Genomic DNA, 18,465 nt, shown 5'->3' on the forward strand with positions numbered 1-18,465 from the left:
AGCATGGTGAGAACTGCTATCAGCTGGGTTTTTCACTTACTCTGCTCCCAGCCTTATCCAAATATTAGTAGGCTGGTCACACTGAAGTGAAAAAGAAAAAGAGAAAAATAAAGAGAGAAATCCAGGCACCTTCTTTTGAATGCTGTTCAAGTTTTGACTGGCAATGGTGCCATGCTCAAATTCACAACCTTAACCCAAACCAGGCTGAGGAAATGGAGATGCTGCAGCCTCTGGACAGCCCAGGCCAGGGTGAAATGCTGGGTGAACAGATGGGAGCAAACAGAACTTGTAATGTGGAAAAGTACTGGGGGTGAACAATTATGGATGTTCTGAAACAAAACAACTGCAATTGGCACTTGCATTTAGGCCCCATTGGACAAACTGCTCAGGTTCTACCTGAACCAGGCTTTTAAGACTAATTAGTTCCCTGAAGAAACACCTCTTCCACTACTTGTAATTAAGGCCAAAATAAAGAATCAATGGACTTCAAAAAGAAAATCAAGACAGCAACTACTGTTGTTCTAATTGCCACAATAACCAAAGTATTAAGCATGTTAAAGTGGATCTTATAATCCTTGCAAACTGCAAAGAGCAGGAGTGTTTGGATCCATAAGAGCACGGGAACAAGCTTGTGTTGGTGCTGTTTCCTCAAAGAATTTTTTCTGTTTATATGTTGTAATTATTCAGTAACAGGATTTCAACAAAACTCTGTAGCTGGACCCCACAGAAATGCAGTGGGCACAACTGTGCTGAGCCTATGTGGAACAGGAAACCCTTGGAATCTTTACAGGATGTTTTCAAACAGAAAATAATAATTAAAAATATAATTCGCTCTTGCAGGTCACCATCATCATGAATTAAAAGATGACATGGAAACATTTACAACTACATACTTTAAATCTTAAATTATGCAGTGATTAGGCAGTTATTCTGAAATGAAGCACTACAAATCATAGAATTCAAATCCAATGATTATAAAAATCAACAAGTTCAGAACATCTCAAGACTCCCAGAAAAGAGCTGTTTAATCTCATTAATACAACTCAAAGCTGGGGAACAGGTAAAATTTCTGTGTAAAACATTATCCCAGTGTGTAATCACAGCTTTTACTTTTTTCAGGAGATATTTATTTCCTTTCTCTCCAAAATTGCTTGGTTTCCATGGGCTGGTAAAGTTTTCACATCAATGAAACCTTTACAGCAGCAGTTCTAACAAACAGGAGACATTATTGGCCTGAGCCTGATTGATTCACTGATAGAGCTCAAGAGAGGAGAAGCACTGGCCTGAGAGCCCCTCTGGGAAACACAAGACAAGCCCAGCTTCTGGACTGGAGAGAAACTGGTCAGTCCTGGCCAATTCTCCCATTTCCCCAAATTCTCCCTTTCCTAAAGGGTCAGGAACCAAAATATTTATCTGGTGGATGAGCCACATGAACACATATCACCCACTCCAGGAAACTCTGGGCTGGAGGATGTGGCACTGCCTCCCAGGAGATCCCATCACCTCATTCCAGAAAGGCACCACACACTTTGGAAGCTGTTTGCAAACTTGAACCTTTCCTGCCCAAGGTAAACCATATGTAAACCAGAGGTAAACCAATGCCATGGGCTGCTGCTGCACAATGCCCGTGGGTCAGACCAGTGCTCTCTCAAATCACCACACTTTCCAGCTTGGAAGAGATTCCTAGAGGTTAAATCTCCAAACCAAACACAGAAAGCAGTAGTCCTAATGTTGAATGTTTCTCTAACATCACAGAAAACCAAACAATTCTGCAATTTGGAAAGTAACCAGGCAAATGGTGCAAGTTCTAGAAGAATTTGCTGAGCAACCTCTCTACTGCCTCCCATTCATCCCTCCACACTGCCTGCAGCAGCAAGTGATGGACACCAACATAAGAACATGCTTCTCCTCTTTCAAAGCCTTCCCTCTGAAAGGCTGGAAGCTATCCATTCCTAATTCATTCCCCAAAGATACTTAATTTGCCTTTTTCTGTCTACTGCCTCAGAGGGAAGAGACATGTCACCACTGCTCTGCCTGTGCCCCAGTTCAGCCCTGCTCCCCAGCTGCAGGAGGGGATTTGCACCCCACTGCACACAAGGAGCTCTTTTATGCAATGCTTTTGCTGTGGATGAAGCCACTGCTCCCACTTCAAATGTATTCCTGCTTCCTCCTCCTCTACCTAAAGACATCTAATTGCAGAGCCTGTATCTCTCAGCACAGGCATGCAGCCTCTCCAGTGTAAAGCATTTTCAAGCTCTCAGCATCCATGAAATGCTCTCCCCTGTTCTATTGTGGTGAATGTGACTCATAACTGCACCTCAGTTATCATCCCTTTCCAATACAGCACTGAGAAAGAACCCAATTTTAAATCTTCTGTAGGAATTTAGACACAGTTCATCTGTTTCTCTGTTTCCTATAGCCAGGGACATCTGAAGCTAATCCAAATTCCTTAGGTCAAGCCTCTTTTGTGCTTGGTTATTCATAACATCACCAGAAGAGGCTAAGGAGGATTTGTTCATACCAGGAGCATTTTAAGTAGAGCATTGTTGGGAAAAAGGGAAGATCTTTCTGTTGCTGACATCTATCAATCTGCCAGGGCAGAAGTGAGTACTTACAGCCTGAGCACAGGAGCATTCCCAGATCCTCTGAACATCAAACCTGGACAGCAGGACAGTGATACCAGCACAGTCTCACCTAGGAGGGCTGTACTTCCTGCAGGCTTGAAGCACTCAGCCAGAGTCCACTCTGAACTCCCTGCACTGCTAACACAAGTTATATTTATCATTACTGCACATCTTTACATGAGAGAGTCAAGACATGACCCAACAAGAGAACAAGGGGCAGGATGTCACTGACTGCATCTGCACCAGGAGTGTGACTTTCAGCAAGAGGTGACAGCAATTACAATTGTCTATCCCTGTCCTTACTGCACTTGAAGCACATAAGAACTGCAGAGCAGGAAACACTTTTCTGTCCCCTGCACAGCCAAGAGGTAAAAGTGTCCTTGAGGCTGCTGGTGGGTTTGCAGCTGGGGGTATTTTTCTGGGGGCTTGTCCACAAGGCAGCTTTTCCTAGGCTGAGAAGTTGCCTTAGTTAATGATTCACCCTATGCAAGTTGGTGACAGGACATTCTCATCCCTGAGAATGATGGAGGTTGCTTCCAGTTAGCTGTGGTCCCTGGAAACTGCTGACTTAAAGCCATTCTTAAACTGTCAAAGCATCCACACTAAAAATAACTGCAAAAAAAAAAAAATCTCCCTGTAGTGAAAACAATGCTGGCTTGTGCAGAATATCTCCAGTGTAAGGAAATGCCATGGACTGCTTCTCTTGATCAATTACTGACTTTCAGGAGAGATCCAAAATGAGGAATCTCCTCAAAAAAATTAAGAGCAACTGAGTTTTAAAAATCTAGTTTGACCAAACCAGAAGTCTCAGATACACAGAGACAGGATCTGCTGCAGCATCAATTAGTTTTAAGAATCACTGTCCTTCCACAGGGCAGGGACTGTCACCTTTAATAAATCATTAAACCTCCTGGTTTCTTGACTTCCTCATTTATATGATGATTATTTGCCAGGTGTTCTCCCAAAACACAGCCAGTGGCAGGTGTGAAAGGGAAAAGAAGAAACTAATGACTCACTGGCTCGATAAGGTCACTCAGGTCTGAAGGAAGATGAAACACATGAAATAACAGAGAAGCCAAGATAATCCATTTAGCAGGACTGCAGAGAACACAGGCCTGACCTGCTCTCCTTTAGCAAAACAAAACAAGTGCAGAGGACCTCAGTGGTTCCTGGGAAGGCTAGAGTCTGCCAAGAGATGCCAAAGCATTTGGGTTCCAAGTGCTACCTCAACAAGGTGTTTGCTTTGTCAGGAGATGATGTTCAGCTCTGTGACTGCTCCAGCAATCAGTGGGAGCTGATGCGTGGAGAATCTCAGCACCATCTCTAGAGAGAGAACTGTTTTCTCCCACCAGCCACAGATCAGATGCCACAGTGACAGCAGGAGTCTGGGCAACTGAAACATTCTGGAGTGGCAGGAAAGCTCTAGTGATTCTGATTTGCTCCTTATGGGCATCCAGAGCGAGCACAGTAATCATCTCACTGCTTCTTAAATGTTGTCACTGAGGAAAAAAAGGTTGGATGGCAGCAGAGAGGTAGAGAAAGCAGGTAGGAGAAACATGAAAATGAAAACAAACTCCTCTGTACCTTACACAGATGGGAGGAAACGTCTCTGTAACATTCCCACCACCACAGAAGCCCCTTCTGCTGTGTAAAGGAGCAACCTACCTTTGAGGGGGAGAGGAAATATGGCAAAGGAGCAAGATAAACACAAAGTGTGGATCAAAGGGGGGAGAAAAAGAAGGGAAAAAGATGGAAAAGTGCTGATGGGGGAAGCTGGGTGAAAGACAAGGAAGAACTGTGAGCTGCTCAAATTAACATTTTAATGCATTCAGTGTAAAATTTAAGCACTGGGGTGGCTGCTGAGTAAACCCCTTTCAAAAGGAGCAGATTGGTGACTTAACACCACAAAATCAGCAAGGTCCAGGTTTCACCATCAGCAGATGCATTGCAGTTATCAGGGGCAGATAATGTGACAATATTTGGTCAGTGAGTTTTGAGGTCAGCAGTAATGGAACAAAACCACAGAACATATGGCATTTCATGTGCTGAAACTGTCAGAATCACAATTAACTGATTAGAGTGCATATGGTGCTCACAGACAGGGGAAATCTCTCAATGTAAAAGATGCTGGAGACCATTGAAGGTGTCAGCATGAGCCTTCCTTGCAAATCTCTCTTCATTAAAGTTTCGTATGGAGCCAGGAGTGTTGTAATAAAAATGACTATTAATGCAGTTATATTTATGATTATTTCCCTTTTGTGCAGCTGGATTTAACTTTTCAAACACTAAACTCCACATCAAAGCTTTTTCACAGTGGCTGCTGCATGTGCAGAAGCTTTTTGTTTTGACATATTCAGCTTGAAAAAGTATTCAGCTTACAAGTAATGAGAACTAAGGTGGTAAAAGTTAACCAAGATTGGCCAGTATCAAAACAAAAACTCACTCTGCCATAAAAATACAGCTACATTTATGTTAAAGTATTTATAACAGGCTGGCCAGGGACAAACTCATTCCCTCTCCAGTTCCAAAACACACTTTTAAAAAGATGGTGAGTGACACTTCATTAACCACGTGAAATGGGCTGACACAGCCTGCTTGCTTTTCCAGCCATTTCAGATGACATTTTTCTTTGCATCTTTGCATCCATGCTTTACATTGAACACTCTGTAAAATGATTCCTTGAACCCCTCCAGGGCTTGCACTCTCCTCTTTTAAGCAGCTTCCCCTTGCACACCCAGCAAAGGATCTACCAGAGACCTCAACTCTTTAATGAGTTAAAAGCTGTTGCCTCAGCCCAAAATCTTCCCAATTCCTCACAGCTTCTTCCTCTCTCTAACTATTATCTCTATCACTCCACTTCACCAGAGCTTCCTGACTGCTGCTGAAATGGATGGGGAAATCCCCCTTTCCAGAGTAAGGAAAAGCCCTGTTAAGAACATCCCTTTTTAACTCCTCTTTTGTCAGAAGTGGTGTTTCTGGGCAAGCAGAATAAAAGAGAAAAAATAAACTATTAAGGGGCTCTTTTCTACAGAGCACAGAAAGATTTTGTTAAATTAAGTACTGTGTAGCAAAAATTTTTAAAAAGGGGAAAACACTGTGATAAAAAGCCAGAGAATACAGACATGGTTCATAGTGCAAGTGTTAAGATTTATGGACAAAGCTGAAGGGCAGAACACACAGAGTGTCATGCAGGAGGCTGCATTTACCTCAGAGTCTTCAAGGGCTTTGTTAAACTCCAGAAGCTCCTGGACCACAGCAATATCTGGAGCCTCCCCAGCAGAGATGGAGCACCCAGGGACTGTGTCCCACTGTCTGCTGGGGCCAGAGACCCTCTGGGCACCCACAGCAGCACATCCCCTGCTAACTGGTGATCTTGGTTGTTTTCCACACTTCAACCATGCCAGCTTTCCAAAAAGTGTCAGCCAGGCCTTTTCAGATCAAACCCATCACTGTCCCTCTGCAGGCCTCCCCTGGATGTGTCTGGAATAGCTGTGCACTGGTGGCTTTGCTGTCAGGAGTCCCCCTGGTTGTCCTGTGCTCCTCCCCAGCCCATCCACACCACAGGCTCCCAGGATGCTCCAGCCCTTCTGCCACACTCATTTAAACATGTTCAAGTTCCCTTTTCCTTCCCTAAAGAGGCTGTTTCTCCCACATCTCAAACACCTGAGGCTCCAAGGTGCCTCATCCCAGCAGTCTCCTCTGTTTGTGAGCTGAGTCATGCAGGTGTCAACATTTCCAAACCTCATGGGGAGGCTCAGCAGAGCTGGGAGGGTGCAGAGCACCAGGGCAGGAGTTATTAATAGCTGCCATCGACCATCTCAGCAGCTTTGATCTACTGGCAGCTGATTGCAGCTGCTGCTCCTGATGATGAAGCACCAGGGGTCCTGCCTGTACCTCCACTTCCCTTTCCAGTTTTCTGATTTTTACTGGAACAAAACACTTTCCCCCCAAAAATTTCAAAACAGATGGGATTCAGCAGCCAACACTGCAGTCAGAAAGGTAAACACAATCAAGCTGAAGCATAAAATTTTATTTTGGGAGGAAAATATCAGGTCTTGGAACCCTGCTTCTAGCAAAGTCTTTGAAAGGCTTAGAGGTTGACATCATACACAACAAACCTCCAGAGAATACAGCTCCTTTCTGAAATTTTCCATGTATCACTTAATCCATATCCATGAAAATAAACTTAGAATTTGTTCCCTATAAATATTTAAAGGGGTAGAACCAAATGGTTCCTACACTCTTCCATGCTTTCATCTGAAGAAGAAAAGATAAAATTTGCTATTGCCTGAAGACAACACAGCACACCTGACACATTCAAGGGAACAATTCAGAAAATCTCCCAGCAACAACCTAGAGCCACTGTTGGGAACAACTAAGGAAGCAGGATAAAATAGGCACCCATCCCTTTATATCAGTGAATCCTGCTCTGTCTGCTGGGAAGCAATACAGTGCTCAAAAGACAAAACAGAGAAACATTCTGAGGCAGATGAATTCAGGCACATTTCCATTTTATCTGGTGTTACCAGCTAACTTCTCTATCAGCTTGCCCAAAACTTTGCAGAATTCACTTTGAGAGAAACAGAAATTGATCTATACCAGGACACTCATCTACACCACATTGTGCTGTTCTAAAGATTTAAAGATCACTGGAGCCAGCACTGCCTGGAGTAAGTCCCCATCTCCCAACACAAGGAAAAAGCATTTTTAAAGATGCCAAAAACAACAGTTCTGTGCAGAGACAGTTCACTCTATGGCTTGAGCATGAACCCAAGGAGCAATTTCTACCAGTCTACTCTATTTGAGTTATAGCATCTGAATCTACATGATGATGGAATTAGACATGAAGAAAAACACATATACTTATGACTATTGTAAAGCCTGATGTAATAAAACTGCCAAGCTTTAAGATCACAGATAAATTCCAAATATTTCATCTCATGACCACAAAGCCCATTCCACCAAGCACAACAGAAGAGAGGAACAATTCAGCCCATGCAGGTTAACATTTAGCTCACCACAATCACATTTCAGATTTCAAATTTTCAAAAAGAGAACTAAGGAGAATATAGGAATTCCTTTAAGAAATACTTTTATCTTTGGACAGAATGTTTTCTTTCTTAGAGAAAACCCAGTAAAAAGCATTTAACAGTCACCAGTATTCTGGGGTTTTTCAGGCCCAGTGCCAAGAAGTGAAGAATTTACAGCAGACACGTACTTTACAACAGCTTTACTTAAGGGATGAAGAAGTAAACACAAGTTGCTCACACTGTGTACAGCAGAGCCTTGATTCCACCTGTGATGGAGTGAATCTACACCACAGAGCAGATCCCACACCTGCTGCCCCTCACAGCACACACTCAGCACACCCAAGGATGATTATTCTTGGCTTAGCAATAACTCCCGGCTCTGTTGATCCTGGAATTTCGGAGCGCGAACATCGCGAATCTGGCTCCTGCAAGAGCAGCTCCTGTCCCCTGGCACCTCAATCTAGGTGATCTCAGCTCCTCCAGCCCCAGGGTTAGGGCAGGATGTGCTCTGTTACCTCCAGCTCGGCGTTGTGGGCGTGCAGTTTCTGCAGCATGTCCTCGGCCTCGCGCATGCGGCGGCTCAGCTGCGGCGAGTGCTCGGCCGGGCTCAGCTCGCTGTCGTACGACTCCAGGATCGCCCGCATCCCGTCCCGCTCCTGCAGGGAGCACACAACACCAGGGATCAGACACCCGGACACACAGCCTGCCTGGAACAGCAGCAAAGAGTGCAGGGATAAAGCCCCTGGCTGCTCACCCTGACAGGAACCACAGCAAAGACTTTCCCAGACCGCGCTCCGAGAGCCGGCTGCAGCTTTGCCCATCGTTCCCTTATGCCAAACTCACCTCTGATGGATGCACACTCATCACCTTCACATCAGCATCAAAGCACACATGAACACAATCTTCCAATTAAATAAATGCTGAAAAATTAGACTGTCTTGTGTCTATAAAACCCCACATGCTTTGCAGGAAAGCAACATGCAAACAAGTCTAACAAGCAGATGGCAACTGAAAACAGAGCCTGCCTTCCTCCCCAAGACACTCTTCTAATTCAACATGGCTGAATGGGTTTCCTCAGCAAAATATTTAGTGTTGTACTTGACATTTTTCCTGCCAGAACCTCAGCAAAGAAAGAACAGAATTGTCACAACAGAAATGAAACAGATTTGACATCGAACAAAGTGGCTGAGAGCAAATATTCTGAAAATGGTGTGTGACTTATCACTTGTTAGACACTGCAACACTCAGTGCTTGTAACAAACATTTTTTCAGAGGTTAATGTTTGGCAGACAGTGTTTGGCTCACTTCTCTATCTACTGGCAATTATAACCAGGCATTTACAGAGAAAGACAAACAGAAGGATGCTTCTCCTGTCCCTGAGAGCAGCTCCCTAATTATAAGGCTTGGGCTCAGAGCTAAACATAAAACTTTCTGTGTGGGCTCCTGGCTGAAATATTCCTAATGCATTCCCAGCTTCAGAGGCACCTAGTGCCTCTCTTCAAGGCACTGATGGAGAAGAATGGGAACAAAAGGAAAATTTGAAGAAGTCAGGTATGTTTAAGGAGGTGACTGGTCACACTGCAATATGCAATTAGCAGCTGATGAAGAGTTTAATCTTTCGACTCCAGGGAAGGACCTTGATGTTTCTGAGGCTACAGAACAGGGGCAAAGCAGCACAGGCCCTTGGCATAAACCCAAAGAGCCAAAACTCTGAGGACACCTGGTAGTGCTGCCCCCCTTTCCCTGCAGAATTTTGCTGCTTCCCCTGCTACACAAAGGCAGGAGAACTCCGGAGAAACCAGCTCCTTGCTGGGAATTCTGCCCTCACAGACCAAGTGAGATCAGAAGATCACTGGGCTGTCCAGCTGTGCAGTTCACATCCAGCCCAGGCCAGTGCAGCACTTCATAAACCCAGCTCAGCTGCACTGGAAAGTTTCACTTGGGGAAATCAGGAATTATTGGAGCAGGAAAAAAGGTTATTTTCCCCACACCTCTAAATGCAAAAGGCTGTATTTCAGATAGTGAAGGTGACCACTAACCACCAGTTCAGCCTGGATACAAAGGTTATCTCCTCCTTCCAAATCTAAAGGTCAGACTGAATGTGGGTAGCAAATGTCCATGTGGGAAGGGAAGGAACATTCAAATTGGAGGTGTGACAACAAGACTGGGGGCACTGCCAGAGGTAGAGTGTGTTCAGAGCATGTCATGGACTGAAAGGTCAGCCAAGATAGTTGAGCTGGTCAGCAGGTAAAAGGACCCCAAGACTGAAGGACAGCCTGGGGCTACAGGAACTGAGTTAATAAAATTATAAAGAAAAACAAGTTTAATATAAACAGTACCAGCAGCTATTACCAGCTCCTAGCTCAGATTTGACTGAAGAGAAATATTTTTCCAGGGAAATAGTTAAGAATTGTTCATTTGACAGACATGTGGAAGGGAAATACTTGCATGTTACTGAAAAAGAAGAAAACCCAAATGCAGTCACACCTGCCTTGTAATGAATTTTTTTTTTTGTTTAACAGAGAGGACAGGATCTCTCCATCCTCCTCTTCCCCCTCCAGCAGCCACAGACATCACCCAGTCTGCCCAGTGCACTCTCCATAAGGCAAACTGCTTTTGTTCAAGAGATGAATTCCATTCCCCATTTACAGCCAAATCACTTTCTAGAGCACAGAGGAAAACATAATGACAGCATTTAGTGAAGGTATTGGTTTGAGCTTTGCATGTTGTTGCAATTAGATTTGCAATTACAGCATCCTCTCTCCTTCTCTGCACTCTGAGCTACTCTGCTGTCCTGATTCTCTCCTAAGCATTTTTCATCTATGTGATAATTTACCACTGGTATGTTATCTCCATTGCAGCAGGGGCAGTCTCAAAATCCTTGGTGTTGTTTCAAAAGCAAACAGGACCCCTGGCAACTCCCTGGGCTGTCAGGCTACAAGGGGGACAAACTCCAACTTTCATGTGTGCAGGGGAAAAGTGCATGAGAGCATGACCAGCCCTACAGGCCCTAAAATCCACTAAAATCCACTGCAGTCCTTGCCCTTCAAATCAACTCTCTAAAACAAAGAATAAACTTCTCAAAAAATAATCACACATGGTAAACACTGCAAAGCTGTACTGGGGAAAAAAAAAAAAAGTTCTGAAAAGCTGAACCAAAGGGTGACACAATTAAATACTTGATCCTGGAGTTTACTTATCCTCTAATTATTTCTAAATATTAATACTGTGAGTGAAATCAATTCTCAGCTTCCAACAAGTGGTCCCCAGCTCCATTTTTTTAAATTTCTCCCCATCAAGAGCACTTACTGAAAGCTTTTCCCTCCCTCCTAAAGATCTTGTTAGTTTGGCAGGAAACACAAGTTCTTGTTGAGAAGTCCTCTGTCTAAAAAGATTCTCTAAAATGTAATCGTAATTTAGTAATTGCTGCAGTATTTCCTCATTCTTCACGACCCATCAAAATCCTCCCCAGGCACTTACAGATGCCCTTTCTAACCTTATTCTAATACAGCTGCTTTGCTGCTGCCTATCTGGAGAGTATTCATCAGAATTACTAAAAAGCAATTCCTCTGGGAATTTCCAAAGTTTACCCAGCACAGGGTAAATCTCTGCTAACTCACCGTGGCCCTACCTGGCACAATTCCAGGTGATCTTTACCTTAGCCACTTTAAAATCAACACCTGAATAGAAATGCAGCTCCTTCCAAACATGCCCTAAATGCAGAATAATAATAATTTTGATGTTCATTATAAATCTAGGAAATTAATGTCCTGCAGCAAACCCTGGTGCTGCAGCTTGCAGCTGTGTTTGAGGGGATGTAGGTTTGAAAAAGAGGAAGGATAGTGATTTTTTCAAAGGTTGAACATTTCCCTTCCTTCTGCGAGCACCAGCCCATTCATCAAATAAATATTCCTCCCACTATTGCATAAGTAACTAAGAAGAAAACACATTTTATTATTTTAACCAGAAACTAGAGCTAATCCTTTGAAGATGTGCTATGGGAAAGAACAGGATGGCATATCCTGCAAAATGCCACCCCTAAGATGAAGCTTCCCCAAGTCCTCCCACCAGCTCGACTCTCTCTGTGTAAAACCAAAATTTGACCTGGCTGACAAGTAGCTTAAAGTTCAAAGAAAATCCCTTTCTGTAGCATTCACATCCCCAGAGTGGCTTAGAAAGGAGCACAGGTGGGGTCCTCCTGGACTTCTGGGTTAATTTTAGGGCAAAACCTGAGAAGGGTTCACATAAGCACCATCACCATCATCACTTCAACCATCACCCCCCAGTCACTGCAGCACTGGAGCAGCCCACAGAGAGCTGCACACTGAAGAGCACCAGAGCCACTCCAGCCTGAGCATGGGAAGCTGCTGAAGAGTAAAACACAGCCAGAGAACCATAAAAAGGTGTCTGACCCTATATACATACATATAAGTTCAGGCCCTTCTGCTGCTGCTGCTCGTTACCCCCTCTTCAAACACACACACCCCCCATTCACCACAGACTTTCTAATTAGTTGAAGAAAAGGAAAATCAATAAGAAAGAAATTAAAGTTACAAATCTAACTGAAGCCAGTCACACACCCAGGGAAAATGTGTTCCTGGGGTAAAGTTTATCTAGTGTCATAATTTTATTGAAATCCTATATCTTCCTATTGACTTTTATCGTTTCAAGCTGGATGCCAGAGTTATCATTATTAGAGTCTCAGTGTTGCTCGCAGGCCTGAGGTTTGAGGTGGCTTTTTTTTTATTTTTTTCCTTTTATAAACAAGCTGTAATTGTCTGGTTTATTGATCAATAAATCTTTCAACTGCCTCTCTTCACCCTGCTTCTGTTCTGGTGAGTCTCCTGCATCGTTCTCTGCAAGAAAATATAGGGTTGTTGTTTTTTAAAGAACAGATTGCTTTGTCATTAGCAATGAGAGAGCAGGAATTGTGCTGGTCAGTTCCAATAATGGCTTTTTAATGACAGATTCTAGTCACAGTAAAATCTGCTTTATTTCCACATGAGTGAACTCTGACTATTAATCCCCAACCCAACAGCACAGCTCACTTGCTCTCTCACTTGTGCACGGGTTAGAGCCTGGCAGAGGAGACAGACTCTGTGCAGTGGAATCAGAATTATATTTCCCACTTGGTGCTTTTTTGATGGTACAGAAATATTCCAAGTATTACATCAGCTTTTTGTTTAATTAATGATAATTTTTGAGGAATGTTAACAGGCTGCTTCATTATCAGAAATCAGTGGCAAGCTTTCTTCCCCCTCCTCTTCATCTTCAGACTCCTAAATCCAAATTAGTTGTAATAAGGGAAAATTTCAAGACTGAAGAAAGATATAGAGCTTCGACATCAAACAGATGCTATTTGCAATCAGGTATAATTTAGCTAACTATTTCTCATAAAAACACAAATATAAAAGAGAGATGACTGTATAAGAGGTCTGGGCTTCCTTGCTTTAAACTCCTATACAGAAGGGAGATGGTAAGTGAGGCTTGACCAGATGTTTGACATCAGTAAAATTAGCAGTGAGAGGCAGAGAAACACAAGCCAAAATATTACTAGAAATAACTGAAGAATGCTTAATTAGATTAGACTGTGTCAGGACCTACTGACAAAATGCATTCTTAGGTTATTTGATAAAATTAATCACATTAATCTCTGGTTCATGAGCAACTACCTTTGAGGAACTCACAAATGGCAAGGCAGCAACTAAAAACAGGAGAGAGGAACAGATCCAACCTTTTAAGAGAAGGATGGATGAGAAGATACAGATTCTGGCAATTATAAATCACTTCAATATTTTGGTATCTCATAAAATACTTGAAAAAAACATTAACAATTGAATTGCAAGCAGCTAGAGAAGAATTAGGGACAAGAAACAATCAACTGAGCCTTAATATGAATAATATGAAAACAGTCTAATTTCCTTCTTTGACAGGTAAATTGTCTACTGAATAAAGGCAAATAATAAATGTGATAAATCTTAACTGCAGTGCTGTGTTTATCAAAGAGGAGAATTACAATTCAACAGCGTCTCTGTAATTTGGAGGGATGAGTTTGCAGCAGGGTGATGAAACTCATGGAAACAAAGCCCTGAGTGCTGTGCAGAGCCACAGGCACCAGCATCAGTGGGGATCTGCTCTGAAAAGCAGAACCAGAACATGGGAGCAGGGATGCTGAAAATGAACAGGTTCTGCCCCAGTCTGAGGGCTGTTAAGCCTTATTTTGGGAGTAAAGCTGTGTTCAAATCCTACTGCTTTATGGAAAGTGCAGGGGAAAAAAGCAGCAAGACCCAGGAAGCACCAGACCTGCAGGGACAGCTGGGGCTAAGGACACATTAGGTCAGACTTTGCTCCTATGGGAGCCACATCCCTCAGCTCCCTCCTGGAGCATTAATTAGCACAGGAGCTAATGGACTCTCCCAGAACAAAAACCCCAAGAGCTCTCAGCCAAGCAAACCCAGCAGAAGTTAAATGACCAGAAACTTCTCAACCCTCCTTGCCTTCAGCAACATCTATGATCTCCAGAAGGCAAATGGTTCCCCTTCCTCTTACCACTCTCATCTTCTGTACAAATCATCTTTAAGCCAAAATTTTCTACTCCCAAGCCTACAAATAGCTTCCTTCTCAGCTGCAGCCATTTCCCAACACTTCTCTCCGTGGTTGACCTATTTTCACATTACTTTGCAAATCAGAACTGACTGCAGACACATATGTATACACACACCATTGACTTTCCACTCAAGACCTCAATTAAAACACCATTTACAAAAAAAAGCCCGTTAACTTCATAAAAATAAAAAACATCCAGCAGATTTCACTATCCTTGCACTGACAAGACCATTAGGAAACATTTTTTAAAATATCCTTAATTCTCGAATGTGACTGTCTATATATCAACCCTCTGCTTGTGTCTTTGCCCCTCAAGCCAATATAAAGCTACTGCAGGAATCTAAAGATGGATTTAACATAGAAAGAAGCCTTTCAGATGTGCTCTGCCTTACAACTAAGGCTTCTCCAAGGAAAATAAAATACTCCTTTTTTTGAAGTCCAAGTACCTCCATCCATGCCTAGCAGGAACAGGTGGGGAGAGGTCAGAAAGGCTGATGTACATAATCATAGACACACAGCAAACAGGAATCCCTGTCTGTCCCATCATCTCTCTGCAAGGAATGGTTCTCATCTGTTTTCTAACACTCTTAAAACAGAGCCATTTTCTTGCTAGGAAAGTCAGGTTATCACTCAGGCCGAAAAGCAACTTTCCTCCTGAGGCTGGAAGTCTGGAGAAAGCAAGCCAGGGAAACTGATGGGAAGAGGACACAAGGCAGAGAGCATGAGAGAGATGATCAAAGACTCATTTTAGGTGCCAGAACAAGGCATTCAGAGACTCTTCTGGCTTCTCAACCACCCATTCTTAAATTCTGGAGAAACTCTGCAATCCAATTGCTCTTCTGGCCAACGTTCAGCTGGCAGCTTTGAACACACTCCTACAAATACCTGTGTACAACTCACATGCTCTTGTATTCCCTAGGTTTTCCTCCTGATTTATAGTCCTCCCTTTCTAGCTCTTGTCCCTCTCCTCCAACACTTCTCTGCAGAGAGCTCAGCTTGCCTTATATCCTGGCAATGGACCAGAGCAAATAAATCCACTGTAACTCTTTTAATCTGCCTCTGATAAATCTCCTGCTTTACTATCTTCTGGAAAATTGTGCATGCTCTCTGAAAGCCCCATTTTGCTTATAGCACATCCATATGCCAGCTGACAAGCAATCATACAACTGACACTGCAACAAATTAAATATTATCTGACTAAAATACCCCTGGGGTCCTCTCGCTTCACAGTGAGTTTAACATGTTTAGTTATGTTTTTTAGTCTCCTGCTGCTGGGTAATAATTGTAGGATTTTTTTTCTTTGCTCAGCTCCCCTCTACTGGAACATTCACCCCTGCCTGTCTCCAGAGTGAGCCTACTCTTCTCTCTCAGTGTGGCTGGCATCTCTCCATTCCAAAAAATCCCTCTTCTTCCCATCATTTCTCACTGCTCAGGCAGTGGCAATCTTGTGTGTGGAGCTGTCTTATTCACCTGCCTCAGCACAGGGTCACTCCCCATCTGACACTGGTATCTGACACCACATGCACTGCTCACAGGTGAAAAACAGTGATTTCTTTTTTAAAAAAACATCCAAAAAATCCTTAATGTGCCTTTCTCAATCTAGCCACTAGATTACCATCACTGCTAGAGGGAAAGCATACAGCTGACAAGGGAATGGACTCATCCTTACTGGCAATACAAAACTAATGCTACTCATCTATTAAAAAAAAAATTTATAAAAAGGTTTTGTTATGGTACATGAGATTTTTATGCTGCCAATATCTGCAGTTTATAAAAATTCACCCCTATGTTCATATTCCTTACACTAAGATTTCTTTTTCCTCCTGTCTGTCTAAGTAACCCAGACACTGGCCTCTAAAGCCCTTAACAGCCAGTTTCCTGCAGTTTTAACCACCTAAATATCATTAACTTGGGAGAAAAGTAAACTAAGCTGTGCTCAAAGCCAGTGCAAGAGTGAAGGAGGAGGAAAAGAGGAATGGCCCCACCAACCAGGCTCCAGTTTCACAAACTATACATCAATTTATCTCCCAGGTCACCCATAGCATATCTGCATTATCTTTCTGAAGGATTCTCAGGGCAGAGGGGACACAGCTCTTGGCCCTTGCAGCCCAGCAGCTCCTCCTTCAGAGGGGACACCAAGGAGAAAAGACTGGACTGAGACTGAAATCTGGCCCAAGGTACACTTTCCATACTACATAAACCAATACAAAGCAAAAAAATGCCCAAGTCTATTCTTCTTGAAATAACAAGAACCATAAAGTGCCATTTCACACCCAAACCATGCTCCCAACAATAAGTCTGGGCCAAATTAAATAATCACAGCCAGAGATTTATCCAGGGCAAAGCAATGATAAGCCTTTACATTGAACTAAAATTCTGTGCTTTCCTTGCATGAGGTCAAAATACTAATTTAACATCATACATGTTTCACATTACCTACACAATGAGTGTTCAATGCTTGAACTTGTACCCTTTGAAAATATGAAAGATGATTTTAATATTTCTGTCTTATAAAAGATGGAAAGTGCACCAAGCAACACCTCCTTGGCTGTTTTTAGGATCAGTTTGTTCTCTCAGCCAGAGCACAGCTCAGCCAACACCCACAGAATGTGCCTCATTAGCTTAATCAGGAGTCACCTTCAGAGCTGGCTCTGCAGCAAGTGAGCACCATGAGGCTGGGCTGATATTTAACCTTGTGACCTGCACTTCTGACAGAGTTTTCTGTATTTGAAAAGGAAAATGTGCCACCTCAGTGCTTGGGACTTCAGTGAACAGAGTTTTGCCATATGCTGGCTCTTGAATCCCATATAAACCTCAGGGCAGGCTGGCAGAGGAGCCCATAACCCACCCTCTGTGCCTGGGATCCTGCTCCTCTTGAGACCCTGACATGGTGAAGAACAAAACTGGATGTTTAAGAAACAGCTACAAAGACCTCTTCAGGCAGGTACTTATCTGAAATTCTAGTTGCACCTTCACCTTTAGCTTCCCAACTCCAGAAAAATGACATCTAAAAAAACCACTTGAAAAACAAACACTCATTGACAACTCCTCTGGATACTTTTATTGATCATATAAATATCCAGTCTTTCTGAACACTGAGAAACTCCTGAATTCGCCAGTTTTCTGGTGGAAATTAATCCCATTACTTTTTTTCACTGCTTGAAAATGCAATTTTTTTTATCAGGTTTTAATTTGCCACCTATCTGCTCCATTGAACATCTTTGTTGTTGCCTTGCATAGACAGGGAAAACAACTCCCAAACAACATCTCTAAACCATTCATTCATTAGATTCTGTGCTTTCAAACTGTCACCTCTTCTTCAGCTGCTTTTTAAGGTCAGCAAGTCCAATCATCAGTTTTCCAGCATAACTGCTTTCCCAATCTTTCACCCTCATCACCCATGTCTGCCTGCTGCTCTCATTCTGCACCAGCTTTGCCTGAGCTGGGTTGATGAGGAATAGATGAAAAGCAGTGAAGACACAAAGTCCTGGGTGCTTTCCCCACCTCTCTGTGAGTAACAGGTACATCTTCACCCACTCCTGCATGCTCAGAGCAACAGGACAAGATGTTCTCCCAAAAGCTGCTGAGACAGGGGATGACAAAAAAAAGTAATCTCAGTAACCTCCCTCAATCACAGAGAACACCAGAGAAGAGGATGTACCTCTACACCTGAATCTCCAGTTCTTGTGGTAACAGCACACATGTACAAATTTCCTCAAATTTAAACATTTCAAAACTGAAATTATTACTTTAAAATAGGCTACTAGTTAGTAAAGCTGATTTTAACACTAGCTGCCACTCAGTGAACACCTTCCCTTTAGTACAACTAGACACTGAAAAATTAATTCACAGACAAAATGGCATTGCTTTCTTTTCTCTCTCTACACTGTCTCTGCAATATTAAGTCAACAAAATCTTTCCTCAAAACTGCATTGACATCAAGTATGTTATGCTCACACCATTAGACAAAATGTGAAGCACTGAAGTCGTGCTTCATTAAAAAACAAGTGGAAAAATCAGTTTAGAAAAAAGGAAAACATTATTTAGGAAAGATATTCATTACACACATCTGAAAAGCAATTATGATTAAATGTATGAGACAAACATTCATCATCCTTTTAATATCTGACCACAATATTTGCATTTTTAACAAAACCACATTTCAAGAAAGAACAGAAACAGTATCAAAAAAACTCCTTTGTTGC

General features: G+C 42.8%; 1 protein-coding gene across 2 annotated transcripts in view; it reads right to left on the reverse strand.

Moving 5' to 3' along the window:
• The window catches only part of MAD1L1 (mitotic arrest deficient 1 like 1), a 418,937-nt gene that overhangs the window by 273,354 nt on the left and 127,118 nt on the right, over window positions 1-18,465 (reverse strand). For both annotated transcript variants that reach the window (XM_079320917.1, XM_079320916.1), the window contains exon 12: window positions 8,170-8,310. In XM_079320917.1, coding sequence (XP_079177043.1) covers window positions 8,170-8,310 — 141 coding nt within the window. The remainder of the gene's footprint in view (window positions 1-8,169; window positions 8,311-18,465) is intronic.

This window comes from Erithacus rubecula (assembly GCF_903797595.1).
Source record: "Erithacus rubecula genome assembly, chromosome: 17".
Classification (NCBI taxonomy): domain Eukaryota; kingdom Metazoa; phylum Chordata; class Aves; order Passeriformes; family Muscicapidae; genus Erithacus; species Erithacus rubecula.